Source organism: Fistularia commersonii, chromosome 6, assembly GCF_037954325.1.
Source record: "Fistularia commersonii isolate RoL2024-O1a breed Wild chromosome 6, RoL_Fcom_v1.0, whole genome shotgun sequence".
Classification (NCBI taxonomy): domain Eukaryota; kingdom Metazoa; phylum Chordata; class Actinopteri; order Syngnathiformes; family Fistulariidae; genus Fistularia; species Fistularia commersonii.
In genome coordinates this window covers 7,448,984-7,465,383 of record NC_141289.1, presented here as the reverse complement: position 1 = coordinate 7,465,383, position 16,400 = coordinate 7,448,984, and the positions used below count along the sequence as shown (strand labels likewise).

General features: G+C 44.9%; 1 protein-coding gene across 13 annotated transcripts in view; it reads right to left on the bottom strand.

Annotated features, from left to right (window-relative positions):
* The window catches only part of dmd (dystrophin), a 356,433-nt gene that overhangs the window by 122,929 nt on the left and 217,104 nt on the right, over window positions 1-16,400 (bottom strand). For all 13 annotated transcript variants that reach the window (XM_086147909.1, XM_086147907.1, XM_086147902.1 and 10 more), the window contains 4 exons: window positions 10,543-10,688; window positions 3,385-3,485; window positions 1,085-1,196; window positions 885-998 (listed from right to left, as the gene is read on the bottom strand). In XM_086147909.1, coding sequence (XP_086004035.1) covers window positions 885-998; window positions 1,085-1,196; window positions 3,385-3,485; window positions 10,543-10,688 — 473 coding nt within the window. The remainder of the gene's footprint in view (window positions 1-884; window positions 999-1,084; window positions 1,197-3,384; window positions 3,486-10,542; window positions 10,689-16,400) is intronic.

The following is a 16,400-nucleotide window of genomic DNA, read 5'->3' as shown; positions in this document are numbered from 1 at the left end:
TAATCTATAGAACATATAACATGTGCTGTCCCTTGGACTCATTTCCGATCCTCTCCATTGTCATTGCTCCCAGAGAAGAACTTCCACATCTTCATCTCTGCCTCCTGTCTTCTTCTCAGTGTCTCTGAACCAGGGACCATGACTGATTACACCTTTTCTTTCATTCTAGCTGATACTCTTATCACACCTGATACTTTACTCCACCCGTTCTAACGTGCTTCCAAAAGTTTCCTCACCTTTTCTTTCCACTCTGTTACGCTGGACTGTTGACCCTCAGTACTTACAATCCTCCACCTTCTTTATGTCCACCCCCTGTAGCCTCACTGTTCCACTTGGGTCCCTCTCATTCACACATACATATTCTGTCTTACTATGGTCTTCATTCCTCTCCTTTCCAGAGCATACCTCCACCTCTCTAGATGTGACTCACCTGCTACCTGTTTTCGACTACATATCACAATGTCATCTGCAAACATCATAGTCCAAGGACTATAGTTATAGTTTCTTGTCTAACATCACCTGTCCATCAAGAGTATAAACAAGAAGGAGCTCAGAGCTGATACCTAGTCCCACCTCCACCTTGAACTTCTCTGTCACACCTACAGCACACCTCACCACTGTGTCACAGCTGGCATACATGTCCTGCACCACTCTAACATGCGAGTTAGAGTCTGCCACTCCAGACTCTCTCAAACAACCACAGTTCTTCTCCCTGCAACCTGTCGAATGCTTTTTCTAGATGTACAATGGCACAATGCAGCTCTCTTCGATCTTCTCTGTACTTCTCTCAGAGCAAATACTGCATCTGTAATCTCTTTCTCGGCATCAAACCATACAAAATGCTCACCTCTGCCCTCAGACTTGTTTTCCCATAACTTGCTCACCGTGCACTGTTCCAGCTGTTTCTCAAGTGCCTCAGAGTCTCCAAGTGCCGGCCACTCTTCGTTCAGGAAGACATCCACATCCGCCATCCACTTCTTCAAAGTCTTCACATCATTCTGTTAGAAGAGGCAGCATCTTGCTTTGATTTGTTCACGTCACGTGACTCAAGGGTTCAGTTTGCAGTCCTCCTTCTGAGCCCTACCTCAAACTGCATGAGTTTGGCCATGAGCTCCTGGATTCTCTGGGCGTTTTCTGAGAGCACGGTTCCCAGTCGCCTCCAACGGGACATGATGGTGTCCATCTCCGTGCGATACCTGCAGAAAATCAAGGTAGGAGACGTGATATTGGCCTTGGTACCTTGTAGCGCGGATCACGGCATCATGAAGGTATCATAACAGCAACCGTGTCTGCTTGGGGTTCCTCAGAGACCTGCAGGTTCCTCCGCCAGTCCAAAAACATGAAGGAGATTTATTTTACACTCTAAACTGCCCAGACATGTGGTAGAGTGGCGCCTACCCCCCTTCACACCCAAACCCTGAGTGCAGGATAAGTGGTATAATGAATGAATGAATGAATGAATGACCAAGGTTGTATTTTTTTGGGGTGGGGGTTGAATCAACTTGCAACCTGCCCTAAACATCCATGCAGGATAACAGTCCTTGTCTGCATCTAGAGATCGGAGAGTAATGAGTCTGTTAGTATCAAGAAATAATTTATGTGCATGAAGACAACGTGATAGGCCTTTACCTTTTATAGCCAACTATAGCCTTAGCACTTTTATATATTAATCACCTTTACCACTCTTTTAACCCCAACATGCCTGATCAAAGTGAAGCCTTTTTAAACCCATTTAAAAGGTTACGTCATCTTCATCCCTGCCGTTTATCACTTCATCGATCCGAGGGGCGTCTTCAGCATGTCATCGTCAAAGCCCCCTGTTTTCCAACAATCCCTCCAGCAAGTGATATGCAAATGTCTGTCTCTCAGGGGAGGGGCCCGGCGTTGGAGCTGTCAGGACAGGAGCTCCTGTATCTCAGGTGGAGGGGTGTACCTGTCTGTCAGACGCTGACAGATCTGGGAGGAGATGAGACCTCTATAACACATACCGAATCCCCAGGTACTTCTAATAATATACTGCTTTTACTTTTAACTTTTTATTCTTCCTCTCTGCTCAGGGACACTGCAGCCAGGGAAATGTTCTACCTTGCCCCAGCACGACGATGTAACATTTGAGGTTCTGAAGGAACATAATTTATGTGAGAAAGAAAATGGTACTAAAATGGCACCAATTTTAGTCCAACATGGTGGCGCCGTTGGTTGATTTGAAGGTTGACGGTTCGATCCCTTGCCCCTCCTGGCTGCATGCCGAAGTATCCTCAGGCAAGACGCCAAATCTCCAGGGAAATGCCAAACGGACACTTATATATGGTGGCAGAGCTGCTAGCAAGGCAACCAGGTAGGTAGGTAACAAGACCTTTGGGAGCGGGAAAGTTCAGTGTGTTGCCCAAGGACACTTTAGCATACAGAAGAGACGGGTATAAAACCACCAACCTTCTGATTGGTAAAAAGGTTTCGGAGCATACACTTTGGATTTTCAAGTCACTCCAAGTCCAAGTCTACTATTTTAGTCAAGCAAATTCCAGGCAGAGACACGTCAGGTTCTCCAAGCAGGATTCTGTCAGGGGTCACCCTCCGTCATTCCTTTTACTCTCTAATCTACAATCGCCACCGTCCACCGAGCTTTATATGCGGGATGCAGATTTATGTGATCATTGTAGGAATGTGGATTATGCTAATGTGGAAACGTCAAGAGGTATTCCTTGGAGATTAATTTTAAGTCACAAAGAGACAAATTTAAGTTTGGAGGAAAGTAAGATGTTCTGGAAAATGACAACCCCATTCCCTTGTGGATATAAAAAGTCTTTTCTGAAGATATCATTTCACTTCTGCAAATAAGCCTTCCCATGTTCTACATCCTGGAAGTTACTGGTGAAGACGCTGAAATGCTCCAGGTGCCTTTGCGAGACACCTGTCTTCCCTTTGACAACAAGCCAAATGTCACTGCCATTTTCCATCATGCTCACGTTGTTCTTCTCCAATCAGGTGCTCTGCTGGCAAGTATACTGCCATCATCTAAGAATGAGGTAAACTTCCACCGCATAAAACATTTTAGGCACTCTCAATGAGAGGGTGAATGGTTGTGTGTCTATATATGACGCACAAATTAGACGTTTAAAGGTTGTATGTCTCCATATGTGACTCTGTGATTGCCTAGCGACCGGTCCAGGGGTAACTTCGCCTCATGCCAAATGACAGCTGGGATAGATTCCAGCATCCCCACGTCCCAGAGTAGGAGAAGCATTATAAATAATGAATGAATGAATAATTTGACAATATTGTATATTAATATATATTAGATTACCCTGCGTTAGTCATTAGTCACGACTGAGCTGCGTTTCCTTTGACAGCTTGATTTTCATGCAATTCTTTCCAGCGTCTTACTTCTGGCTGATGTCTGGCGGAGCTTTCTGGAAGACCTGCTCCACAGCTGACGTCAGGTAGTCCACCTCCCCCTGGTGGGTGGTCAGGGCCACCTGAAGAGCCTGGAGGGGTGTGTGAAGACAGAGAACGAGGTGACCTTTTCAATTAAGACCTTTTAACATTTCATCATTGTGTGAGAAAGATGGAAATGAAGGCTCAGTTCCATTCAGGTGCGTTGACCCACTTTCTGGGACACTTGGGATCTGACACAAACTGAAGTTCTGCAGCATCATCAGCCGTATCCCAGTTTCTAGGGCCTTTCCAGGCCCCGTTGGGCACTTTTGCTTGTTAAAAAAAAAAAAAACCCTTTCAAATTGTATGAACTTTGAGCAGGATGTTAATGGTTTCCATCTTCCCTTCGGTCAACTCCAAGGGATCATTTGCACTGACACCGCATTGTCCTTTCCAAATGCTCCATGAATGTTTGGTTCCAAGTTTCTACGGAACAATCCCGATGGTACAATCTACTGAAATGTAAATAAACGCGTCCTACAAACAACTTCATTATTAGGGATTGGTGGTGCCATAGTTAACACTTCCACCTCAAAGAAAGGGGATCGCTGGTTGGATTCTGTGTGGAGTCTCGATGTTCTAGCAGGTTGGGTTGGGTTCCCAAGTTTCCTCCCACAGTCCAAACAAAAGCAAGAGGTTCATTGCCCAGATGTGTGAATGAGTGAATGGTTGTATGTCTGTATATAGTTGGATGTGGATGTGAGTGAATGTTGGTATGTCTCTATATGACGTATAGATGAAAGAGTTTGTTGTATGTTTACATGTGGGCCTGTGATCGAACCAGGGTGAACCCCGCCTCCTAGTCAGTGCATGATAAGCAGCACAGATAATGAATGGATGAACTTAATTACTGAATTATTCCCATCACAGGGAGCCAGGACAGACTTTAAGGCCCTGAGAGTGAAGACCAATGTCCACAAATTGATTTATTATCTTATTTCATCTAATCAGCCCCCGAAAAATACAGTTTCTTCCAGGAAACACCTTTTTCTCTCCACTTCATGTTGCGAGATCATACAAAAGACATGTCTGGATTTCACCTATGGATCTCATGCTCCAGAAGGACAGGAAAAGCCTGATTTTGACCTCCAGGCCAGCATTTCTTCACATTTTCAGCAGCAGACCACTGCTAAATATGAAAAATGGCCTCTCCGCCCTCCAACCTTCCGCACCTTCCACAAATATCTTCTAACAAATGTCTACATTATTCTATGTGACGCTGGGAGGGGGGGCCGCAAAATGAGGGCCGGCGAGCGGAGGAGGTTACAAGCCGCTACGATGCTTCACTGCCACCGCTAACATTTCGTAATGAAAAGGGTTTTCACGGTGCTTGGTCCCGCCATGCGGGGTGAATTACAAGGGTGAGATGAGGGAAGGCCCGGTTGACTATAGGGTGGCTCTACTCGGAGGATTTGGGGGGGGCCACGAGGTTTGGCGGCTTATGTTAGCTTAGCTGGAGCCCAGCCGCTGAACAGGACGTCCGTCGGTTACCGTGGCTTAACCTCAATCCGCCTGCTTCAATGCTGAATCCTGGGGTGGAGGCGCCACAGGAATTATCTCTGCAGCCTATCATTTCTTCTATTCTCTCTTTTTTTCCCCCCCAGGCTCAGCTGGGAAGGCTGGAAATCACCTCCAGCAGCTGTTTTTTTTTTTTTTATTTTAATTTCTCTCAGCATGTGGAAATACAGAAAGTTTAAAGGCAATGTCAGACATGAAGATGGGGGCGTCGGATGTCCCCAAAGACCTCTTCATCCTCGCCGATAACAAGACCAAAAACTTCCCCCATGTCACGGATGCTATGTACCTGCTTTTCCGTATGAACCATGCCCATTTTACAATTCTGGACAATCGCATCAATAGTTCTCATCCCCCTGAGAGAGCTAAGTTCTGGACCAGGGCCGTCTTGCTTCTTGCAGGGGGTTTGGAGGCTTACAGTCATGACCAAAATGTTTGAGAATGACACAACCATACAAACATCTGGTAAACACCTAAAAACCCTTAAGGAACATATTTTGTGAAAGTGTCATTCTCAAAACTTTTGGCCATGACTGTGCAGGCAGGGGATGAAACAAAGGGAAAACAAGCAGGGCATCTTTAACAGTCTGATGAGAAACATTATTAATAAATAAAACATATGTTTTATCTCATCGGACATGCAACACAGGACCTTTGAGGTTCAACTTCCTTGAAATTTAAGATAAACAAATCCACATTTTATGTCTAAAAGCAGTTGCACCAAACATATCCATATATTATATTAATTCAAAATTATATACGTTCATATTTACCGTGATCATTTTTCCATTATTATTTCTTAAACTGTGATTAACTATTAACAGTTAATCACAGTTAACTACTAACACTATTAATATTTTTCAAATTATTTATTTTTATCACTATATTATTATTATTGCTGTTGTTTTCAACAATGACATTGGTCATTATTGTTGGAAAAGTTGCCGAAGCGTCCTTGGGCAACACAATGAACCCCGAGATGACCCTGAACGTCTAATTAACTGCCTTGCGCGCGAGATCTGCCGCCATCGGTGTCTGAATTGGTAAATGCTACCCAGTGGAAATGCTTTGGAACCGCAAGTGCTGAAAGTGCAATATGGAGTGGAGATCATTTATTTAAAAAAAAGGTTTCAGTTGCATCTGCATCATTTTTATGTATATTTCTTTGAACTTTTAAAATGAATTAACTTGTAATTATTTTTGCAATAATTCTCCAAGGTTACATTTGGACCACTGGCCTCTTATTTACTGTCCCTGGCACTGAGGGACCCTAATTACTTGAGACATTCCTCTTTCCAGCTGCACATTCAGCCTGCATTTACCTTACATGACATCAAAACCACGACTCACAATGTAATGTTTCCAAACCTGGGGCACGACCGCAGCCCGCAGGTCCTGGAAGATAAGAATAATCTTTAATCCGGCGGGTTACTTAAAGCCAGGAAAGTATTTAATGCCGGAGTCGACTGCCATACTGTCCTCGGCAGGAAGCCCTCCTTCAGTTCTTGAAAGAGAGCAAACAAGAAGGCTGGTCGTGGTTGATGTACCTACGCCCGCGCTAAAAGTACGGTCTCTTAGGGTGACGGCTGCGGGAACAGTCGTGGTGGAAATTAGCGGTGGCCAATCAGTATGCAGAAGGAATCCCTCATTATTATCTATCATCAGCTTTAATTAATCTCAGGCTAAAAGGCTTGATCTCGCCGCCACGCTACAAGACCATTATCAAGTTTCACATCACTGAGGCACACAGACCCATCCACGCTCACGCACAAACACACATACATTTTTGCACCAATCGTCCGACCTTGACATCAGTCAGGGGATAAAAATAAAAGCGGATAAAAAAGCAACAACAAAGAATAAAACAGAGACCTTGATTAGAGTGAAATGATGAAAAGACTGTGTGTGTGTGTGTGTGCATGTGTGCACAAGCGTTTACCTCTGTATTGTATATTTACAGACTGTGTGTGAGTGTGTGTGTGTGTGTGTGTGTGTGTGTGTGTGTGTGTGTGTGTGTGTGTCGGTGCTGTAGGTAGATGTTGTGATAAACAGAGACACTGTTTTGTTCCTGTGGGATTTGGCTGATCCGCCTCTTATAATTGCGGACTTGTAGACAAACACACACACACACACACACACCACCGGCAAACCTGCTCCGGCTCCTGCATGTTAAGCAGCTTCAAGTCAGCCTCACCAAATTCAACGATTTTAGCTGAAACTTGAAAATTCCATCTCAGTCGGCTGATACAGGTGCTTTAATTAGAGGAAAATGCAGATAAATGTCCCGCTGTCCTCAATATTGCTGCCTCTGTATCATGTTTTGTTTGTTGTTTTTTTTTTTTAAAGAAAGGATTATTGAGTCTTGTGTTGGGTCTTTTTAATCACTACTTAATTCATCATCACAACATCCTATTCATCACGATAATGATTTCCGGTCCCAGCAAATAGCTCTTATTTATAAAATGGAAAATCAGAGAGTGCGGTGGAATTCTATTTATTTAAATAACACATAAATCACCAGGACTCTCCACCATCGGGCGAAGGACATTCCGACAACAGAGGTCCAAAATCTTGTGGATGCCCTCATTGGGCCTTTTTTCCACAAAAGGACCCGCCAGAAGAAGATAAAGGATGGAAAGAAACGCAAGGGCGTTGTAACGCCGTCCATGCTGGTATTTCCAAAATACCTGGTACCCCAAAACACCCTGAGGCAGAGACAGGGGCACCCACATGCAAGATGGAGGAGGTGGATTCTGCTGTACAATGTAATGAAGGTTGAGGTGGCCTCCTTACTGGAGAGTTGAAAAACCTTTGCATGAATGGATGGTCCAATAGAGGAGAGTCACCTCATCAGATCAGAACTCCAATGTCTACCTACACCCGGAGGACAAGGGACACTCCTTTGGAGACGGCAATCTGGCCAGAGACGACAGGTGGTTTAAAGAAGGAGTCAAAAAAGTCCTTTCCAAGACAGATCAACTCACATCTGCATTTGCATCTGAGGAGGTCAACAACCCAAACCAGGCCCTTGGAGACTCCACTTCAACTCCAACCCAAGTCAAAGAATGGATCTGTTTTCCACGATCGACACATTACCCTGAGGATACACTCCATCTCAGGCGACTCCCTAGAATTCTTACCCTCGTTTCCCAATCGACGCACACGTATCAACAAAATATGAGCACACTGAACCCTTTCAGCTTCAACCCTAGCAGGTTAATATCAGAAACTCCCCAAGTCCTGTTAGAACTGAGGAACCTCTGGGACGAAGAGGAGGAACATCTGCGAGTCCAGTTGCCACGACAGTTGCCCTCCCCAGATACATATACAAATTCTGACTGGATATGTATGTAGCCTTACATCCACATGAATGAGGCAGTGTCAGACAGACACGGATATCCAGGTTAAAAAAAAAATCACAACCGTGTTATTTATTTTGAATTTTCCAGTCTCGAGACAATTTCCAATTATTTTGCGTATTGTCGTTAAAAAAAAAAACAAAAAAAAAACTACGATCCGCTCATTCAATCTCGATACGGAGCAGTTTTCCATGAATGCCAAGCGCCATGAGCAGCGGCGCTTAAGAGAAAAAAAAACGCCCTCGTTGTTTGAAAGGCCAGGCTCCGGCTGCTTCGATGATCCACTGCATTTTATGTTTACGGCGGTGATCCGGGGAAGCTTGGCTGTATCAGATGCGTGCAATTTCCTCCCTGGGTTGTGGGTGTGAATCAGAGTCTTGGCTAATGGGGCATGTCAGCTGTTATCTCTTCCGTCTCCATCCCCCTGCCCGCAACCGTTCTTTTTAAAGAGTGCTGTTTTGGCAGTTTGGCATAGCCGGCGGCGATATAACTTTACTGTTCGTAGTAAAAACTGATTACAGCGCTACGGGCTTGCGGGATTACAGAGCCAGAGCAATTTGGGCATTTTATTGGGATTTGTAACTAGATCTGAGCAGCAGTATTGTCACAGAGCGAAACCCAGAGAATTCTCCTGTCTGCTCATTCGCCGCCGACCCCCAGCCTCCCGGAACCACGCGGCGAGCTGCCATTACACCAACCGCCGGCATCCCAAAACGCCAGAGGACAAAACGTTCGTAAAGTTCAGACCTCCCGACTCAAGTGGCAGTTTTCAGCTTTTAAAACTTCACAGGGGTGAAGATGCTTGCGGGGCCTCTACCATTATCTCCAAGGGACTGTTTGGAAACAAACCTCAGGTCAGCAGCCGAGGCACTAAAAGCAGACACTAACTTCGAGATGACTCGAAGGGTGTTGGACACATAAGCTGCTGTGAAATTGGGCCAAACTCGTTCACAAATAGAAAAGGAAACTTATATCTGAGGTCATTCTTTCATTTCTACTCTTTCCTGTTTCCGACAAAGCAAAGTCACGTACCACCTCTTGTGCTATGATACTTTTTAAGTCAATTATCAATTAAGAGTATTTCTCGCCAATTGTCACAAAGGCAACTGGACGTTTCTCCTTGTAGATGTCCCTGTTGTGCAGCAGTTGAGTCCAATGGGGTTGCGTTGTTAATGTGTGTGTCGCCAGGTACAGACCTGTTCAGATTCCAACTCAGGTAAGGTCCCTCGAATTCTTACCTTCGTTCCCCAAACGACACACACACATCAACACGAAAAACCTTTTCAAAACTTCCAACTCCAACCCCGGTAGGTCTATTCGGAAACCTCTGGGATAAAGAGGAGGAAGGCCTTCAAGGAGAGAATACAAGTCCAGCTGCCACCATAAGATTCAATTGCAAATAGAGTTTTTTTGGACGCTCATTTCTTCATTCATACATTATGCATGCCGCTAATCCTGCACTCAAGGGTGTAATGGTGTGGAGCCTATCCAAGCAGTCACTGGTCAAGAGGTGACGTTCCCCCAGGACTGGTCACCAGGTGATCACAGGGCCACCCATGGAGACATACCGCCTTTCACCCTCTCATTCACACATCATATGGAGACATACATGCATTCATCGTCTTCATATGTCTGGACAATTTCTCTTGCATGTTTTTGGACTGTGGAAGGAATGCCAAGAATTTGTAGGAACTCCTAACGGACACGTGGAGAACATGGAGACTCCATACAGAAAGGCCTCCTGAGGGAATCTGACAAGGGACCTTCTTGCTTAATTTCGAGACAGGAGTCTTGACTTCTATCCAGGCCTTGTGTTTCCTCCTGGTGCACAACAGATTGTTTTAATAAAAGAAACACTACAAACGCAGATATTCAGTGCTTAAGCTCTTTATCTCTTTACTGATGGGTCGTAATCAGTTCAGTGCTTCGTTCTCAGAGCCGAACTGTTTATCTGACTCTCACCGAGCGCCGTCGCCCACCATCAGCATCGGAAACAACGATTTTAATTAAGCCGATGATTCAACTTCATTCAATAACATCACCATGGAAAACCGTTAATAAGTGATTAAGACTGGAGCTCAGCACGGGTTCCCTCTCCGGCCGCGTCGGAACAGTTTAAAACCACTTTAAAGTTGCAATGCGGCTCAAAGATGCTGTTGCAACGAGCCTTAAGAGCTCAGGTGCAGGGGATGGTACTTCTGGAGTTCACCTGTGGGGTGAGGGAATGGCATACCTGGACGTCCTTCAGTCTCTGCTCCATAATGGGATATTCCGTGACGGCAGTTGAGGGGATGGCCAGCTTGGCCTCGCATTGCTGCAACCATGCCAACAGCGTGGATATGGTCTCCCTGTATCGAGCTGGGGGCAGGCTATCCAGAACTAGAGGGGAAAAAGAGAAGAATTAATCAAATGAATGTCTGACACTACATGTCGTGGTGAAGAAGGAGCTGTGCTGAGAGATGAAGCTCTCGATGAACCGGTCAATCTATATTCTCACGCTTGCCTCTGGTCACCAGAAAGAACTAGATAAAGCATACATGTTAAGGGTGAGGAGCTTTGCCATTCAGGAGGGGCTCACAGTAAAACTGCTGCTCCTACACATTCAGAGGAGCCAGATGAGGAGGCTCTATCTGGTCAGGTGGCCTCCTGGATGCCCCCCTGGTGAGGTTTTCTGGGATAGGTCCTACCAGGAGAAGACCCAGGACACGCTGGAGGGGCCGTGTCTTGGGTTTCCGGAGTAAGGGCCGAACCAAGAGGCCGAGGAGATGGTAGTGCGGGTCTCCAAGACCCCAACCCAGATACGAGTCAGAAGATGGACAGCACTGAATCGCAGGAAACCATAGGTGTTAATCAAATGATGTTCACTGTCTCTTCTCCATGTGGACTTGGAGGACAAACTTCACTTACATCAGACTAAGTGAAGCCACGGACACAGTGTCCTTGTGTTGGACCTCCATGATGGCTCAGCAGATGCTTTCCAAGACAGATGGTGCACGTTCTTCTAGAGAAGACAGTCCAAAATCCGGTTTCACTTCAAAGTCTCGACAGTCTGAGAGCCAGCGGGCGCAAAAAATGCTATTTTTTAGCTGATTTTTGCCATAAATTTCTCCGTCAAACTGAAGCTTGGGGACACCTTGTTCTGTTTTTATTTTTGCAAGCGGAGTTTCGTCTCCGGCCCTTCGGTGAATCACATGATGGAACATTTGTGAAACGATCCCTTTGCCTCTTCGCGTGGCACTGGGTAATGGATGTATCCGCTGCGGTGACATGAATTCTATTGCTCCGTTTCTATTTGCTCGCTCAGGGAACGGAGCGTTGGTGGGAAATTAAACGAGTGCAATTGAAGAGCGAAAAGTCGATATGTTAGGCGTTATTATTTTTCAAGTACTAACAAAATCAAGCGTGTGTCCTTTGTAACGAGCTGGATTATCTGCGGTGTGTTCGACTGACTGCTGCTTTCAGCACGGATGATAAAGTCAGCAGCTGTCACTCTCAGCAAAGACCTGGCAAAACCTGCCATTTTTCTGCTGAAGCAAAATAATGTCTAAATTCGTTCATTCATACATTATCTATAGGGCTTAGACTGCACCCAAGGTTGCAGGAGAACCGGAGCTTTTTGCAGCAGTTATTAGGTGAGAGGTGGGGTTCACCCTGGACTGTGGAGCACAGGACCATGTATAGAGACATACAAACTTTCACCCTCTCATTCGCACACCATATTGAGACATAACAACCATTCCAGTGACGTGCAGTCAGTAGAGGCAGGTGAGGCCGGGCCTCACCTGGCATCATGGGAAGAAAAAAAAGTAAAATGAAAAAATAATTTGAAGGGTTCTATTTATTCAGTGATTTGTATTATGAAGTTATTTTCCACCTAACTTCACCATTTTTAGTCGTTTTTTTTTTCAAAATCACAGAAAAAAAAAACAACACATTTAGCCTTTAAATATGAAGGAGAGACGTGCGGTGACACGGCAGCCAGCGGAGTCCACTGTGGATTGCGCAATAACTGCACTGCCATGCTATGCGGCTGAGACCGTATTGCTTTCTCTGTGGATGTCACTATTCAAATTTTCAGCACTTTAAGCACAGCACTCATATATGAACTAAATTTCCATACTTAAGCTGATGGGTGTAATTTTTTTCGTCAACAACAGTAACGTGTTTCTCGTGCCCAGCGATCATAAAGCGGCAGCGGGGACACACTAAGTGAGGCACACAGTGACGGTGCCTCATGGTAGGGGGCACTGGTGGTCCCAGGGATCCTTTTTACTACTCGGGTAAAGAATAATAGAACTCGCAATAGCAAAGTACTGTAAACAGTTGGCAAGTCAAGTGCAGCCATCCAGGTATTTTTTTCCTCTTGCTTGGCTTTATTTCCAAAATGGAGGATTACATATCCAAAGTGAAATAATTTTCTAAACTGGACTTTAGTCAAAGCAGGAGATAATAAGTAAGGGAAGACCGACACCGGCGCTAACGGATTTGCTTCAGACTAGGAGACGGAAGACTTGGTCTTTTCAAACAGAGTGGTACACACAAAAAGGCTGGCTGTGTGGATGTCCAGTGAGAAAGCGCCTTTTCTGCTTTTCTTGCATTCTTTTCTCAACTTCTGACAATCAAACATGAGCGGTCGGCCACTCACATTCAAAGTCAAATCGCGCTTAAAACATTCGGGATGTCCAGGATAGATTTGGCTTTGAATGAACAGGAAAGACTCATCCACAATGCTAAGGTAAAGGAAAACCGCTCAGCGCCGCATGGACTATATTTATAAGAAAAGGTAAGAGATAATAACGCTTTTTTTTAATGGGCTTTTTTCTATGCTACAGTTTGTATATGTAAAGAATGCTGATATGATATTTTACACCAAACACGTAAACTGCTGCCAATAAAATGGTGAATAAGCCATTCTGTAGGGTTCATATGTTTGTAAATCTGACCGATGATGTCAATGCCTCACCAGCCATGAACCTCACCGCACGTCACTGGACCTTTCATACTCTCATTCAAGTCATATAGAGACATCAAACTCTTCACCCTCTCATACATACATCATATAGAGACATACAACAATTCTCTCTTTTACATCTGCGTGTGATTGGATGAATGTGATTCAGTATACGGCGCTTTGAAAAGTAATCTTGTGTTTACACATCCGGACAGTTTAGTGTCTCCACTGAAGCTCCTGGATGTGTTTGAACTGTGGAACCCAGAGAACCCTGAAGAACCCCAGGGTCCACCACATATGTTTTTTAATATGAACATAAAAATATAACGGCAAATAAAATATGCACCAATGTGTCTGACAGCCACAGCAGCCCCCCCTCCGGCCCGCACTATATCGGAAATGTCACGACACAATGAATTAGTTTAATCAAAGTTTCCCAAACAAAGGCGCCAGCAAATAAATTCAGTGTGCACACAGAGACACACACACACACAGCCACCGATGTAAATGCAGTCACTACATCGTTATACATTTGGTTTTATAACCCATTACGCACACTAATGGTGACATGAACATGCATAGTTGAGTTGCAGAGTTATGGTAACACAAATAAGTCGTGTCATGGGAGATGTTTGTATATTATAAACAATATTCACGGCCAGTTTTAGTGTGTAAGCGGTGGAATGTGGCAGCAGAAGGACATTCACGATCAGGCCCGATCAAGACCTGTCAAAAAAAATTGATAGGTCGACACCCTCCAAACCTTTAAGCTGCGTGTAAAGCACTGGCTGGCGTGATGTTTGGATGAGCAGTCCAATCTGTGCTCTAAGGTCATTTATAATGACAGTCTATTTGACGTTTAACATCACCGATTGCTTAGATTTAAGTGGTGGATGCATGAAGTGTAGTTTCTGCCTCGCAGCGAGAAGGTCTCTGGTTGGATTCCCACAGATTCACAGCCATGTGAATGTGTGAGCGAATGGCCGAATGTCTCTATGACATTTGAATGAGACGGTGAAAAGTTTTATGTCTAAATTTTGCCTTGTGATTGACAGGCAACTGGTCCAAGGTGAACCCAGCCTCCTTCCCACTGACAGCTGGGATGGATTCCAGCCCATGGAGAACCCACAGTGCAGGATAAGCAATGTGGAAAATGAATGAATGAGTGTAAATCAGTTTAAATTTACCCTTGGGTTTTAAGTAACGTCCTACAGGCATCACTGAAATACCATTTTCTCTCACAGCTGGACAGTGACAATGGAGGTGTTGAACCAGCAGATCGTACGCCTTCTCTTCGGGAAAAGCAGAACAAAAAACGCCAGGGCTGCTTGGAGCCTACAAAAACATTCCCACATTTTTCGTCTCTTTCGTCATTTCCTTGCCCTTAACGTAATAACAATGACCCAAGGAATGCCGATTGTACCATTGGGTCCGCTTGTAGAATATAATGTAGAATATCCCCTCTTAGAACCCCTTTTTAATAAAAGTAACGGTTTGCACTGCCTCAGGCTTGCCCCGAACCATCCCGCTGTCGCACTGCTTTCGGCCCAACCTGCAGCAGCACTTCTCACATTCTAACTTCTTTCCTCCATAATCGGTAATGATTTTACAATTGTATTCCTCGCAGCTGAGACCAATCTTGTCGAGGTAGATGGCCACCCCAACCTGACTTCACTTTGCCAAAGAAGCATCCCGCAACCCCAAAAAGTGGTAGTATGGCATTTTTCTCACCTTGCTCAGCGGCAGAATGCTACACAAAGTGTTACTTTGAGTCAGGATTTCAATTTCGGGTTGGGCCAATATCACGTCAGTCGAGGCTTTTTAACCACAGAAGTTAATGGTGGCGGACACTGAGGCGAAAATAAGGCCGATCCTGCCCTGTCCTACTTGATTGTTTCTACTTTGTTTTGAAAGCCTTGACTATTTATGGTGAGATTGTTTCTTGTTAAGGAAACAATCTCACTCAATGCTTCTGCCTGTGTCTGCAAACACACACACACACACACACACACACACACACACACACACACACACACACACACACACACACACACACACACACACACACACACACACACACACACACAAACGTGTTCAATCAATGCTGAGAAAGTGATGATCAAGCCGGATCATCTGAAACAAGTGGCGTGTCCAGAATCAAAATCAGAAACAGAAAGCAAAGTTGATCTAGAGCTTTCAGGAAAAAAAAACTGAAAATGTTCTTGCCACCACCGGAACCAAAGTGCTACAATAAATTAGTTTACAAGTTTCACAACCAACCAGACCCCCCACCCACAGAGAGGACATCACCCCTGTCCTTCAGCGGCTTTGTCGGTTGTCAATAAAATCAAGAACAAAGTTCAAAAAATTGCTCCTCGCTTATAAATGCATCCACAAGCTTGGCTCCTCCATACCTCTCACACCTGCCTCATAGTCCATCCCGTCCAAACTACCTCCTCATCGCAATCTGGATTCCAGTGGAATCAATGTAATTTTTGCAAGATGACCTTGGGTGGTGGAAGGCTCCACAAATAAAACGCATTGTTATTATTATTCTGATTACAGCGCCCGTGTCATGCATCCATTAGCACCTACAGGGCACCTAAGGGGCGTAATCAGTAAAAAAAGCGCCCCGAAAAAGAGCCTCTGTTACGATTTGGCAAACAAAATAAAAAGGAGTCATCATGTTCTCTACTTTTAACGAGCTTCTTGAGGCTCGTTTTTTTGTTGACTCCATGAGAGAGACTGTAATCCTTCCCTCCTTGTTAGCGTGGTGACAGCGGCTGGCGTCGGCAGTGGCGTACTGTACTGTGCTGTACCAAATTCCCTTTAAACATCGGTAGCTTGAACCAAAATGGCGCCCAGACATGCTGACCTGAATGCAGATTTAGCTGGAGGAAGGAGTATCGTCAAAGGAGAAGCACAGTTGCATCCCCAGGCTTGTAATTTCCAGGTACGCTCCTTCTGTCCCCTGCTTTTTTCCTGTTTTCTTAGCGGCCATGCATGTTGTTTTTCTCATTCTGTTCCATCGTTCTCGCCCTCATTGAAATAAACAGCTTTCTCCACCGGTTTTGTCACACCGTCTGTCTGATTTACTTTTTCCTCGCCTTGACGGCTGCGGCTTTCAACATCTCTCTGGC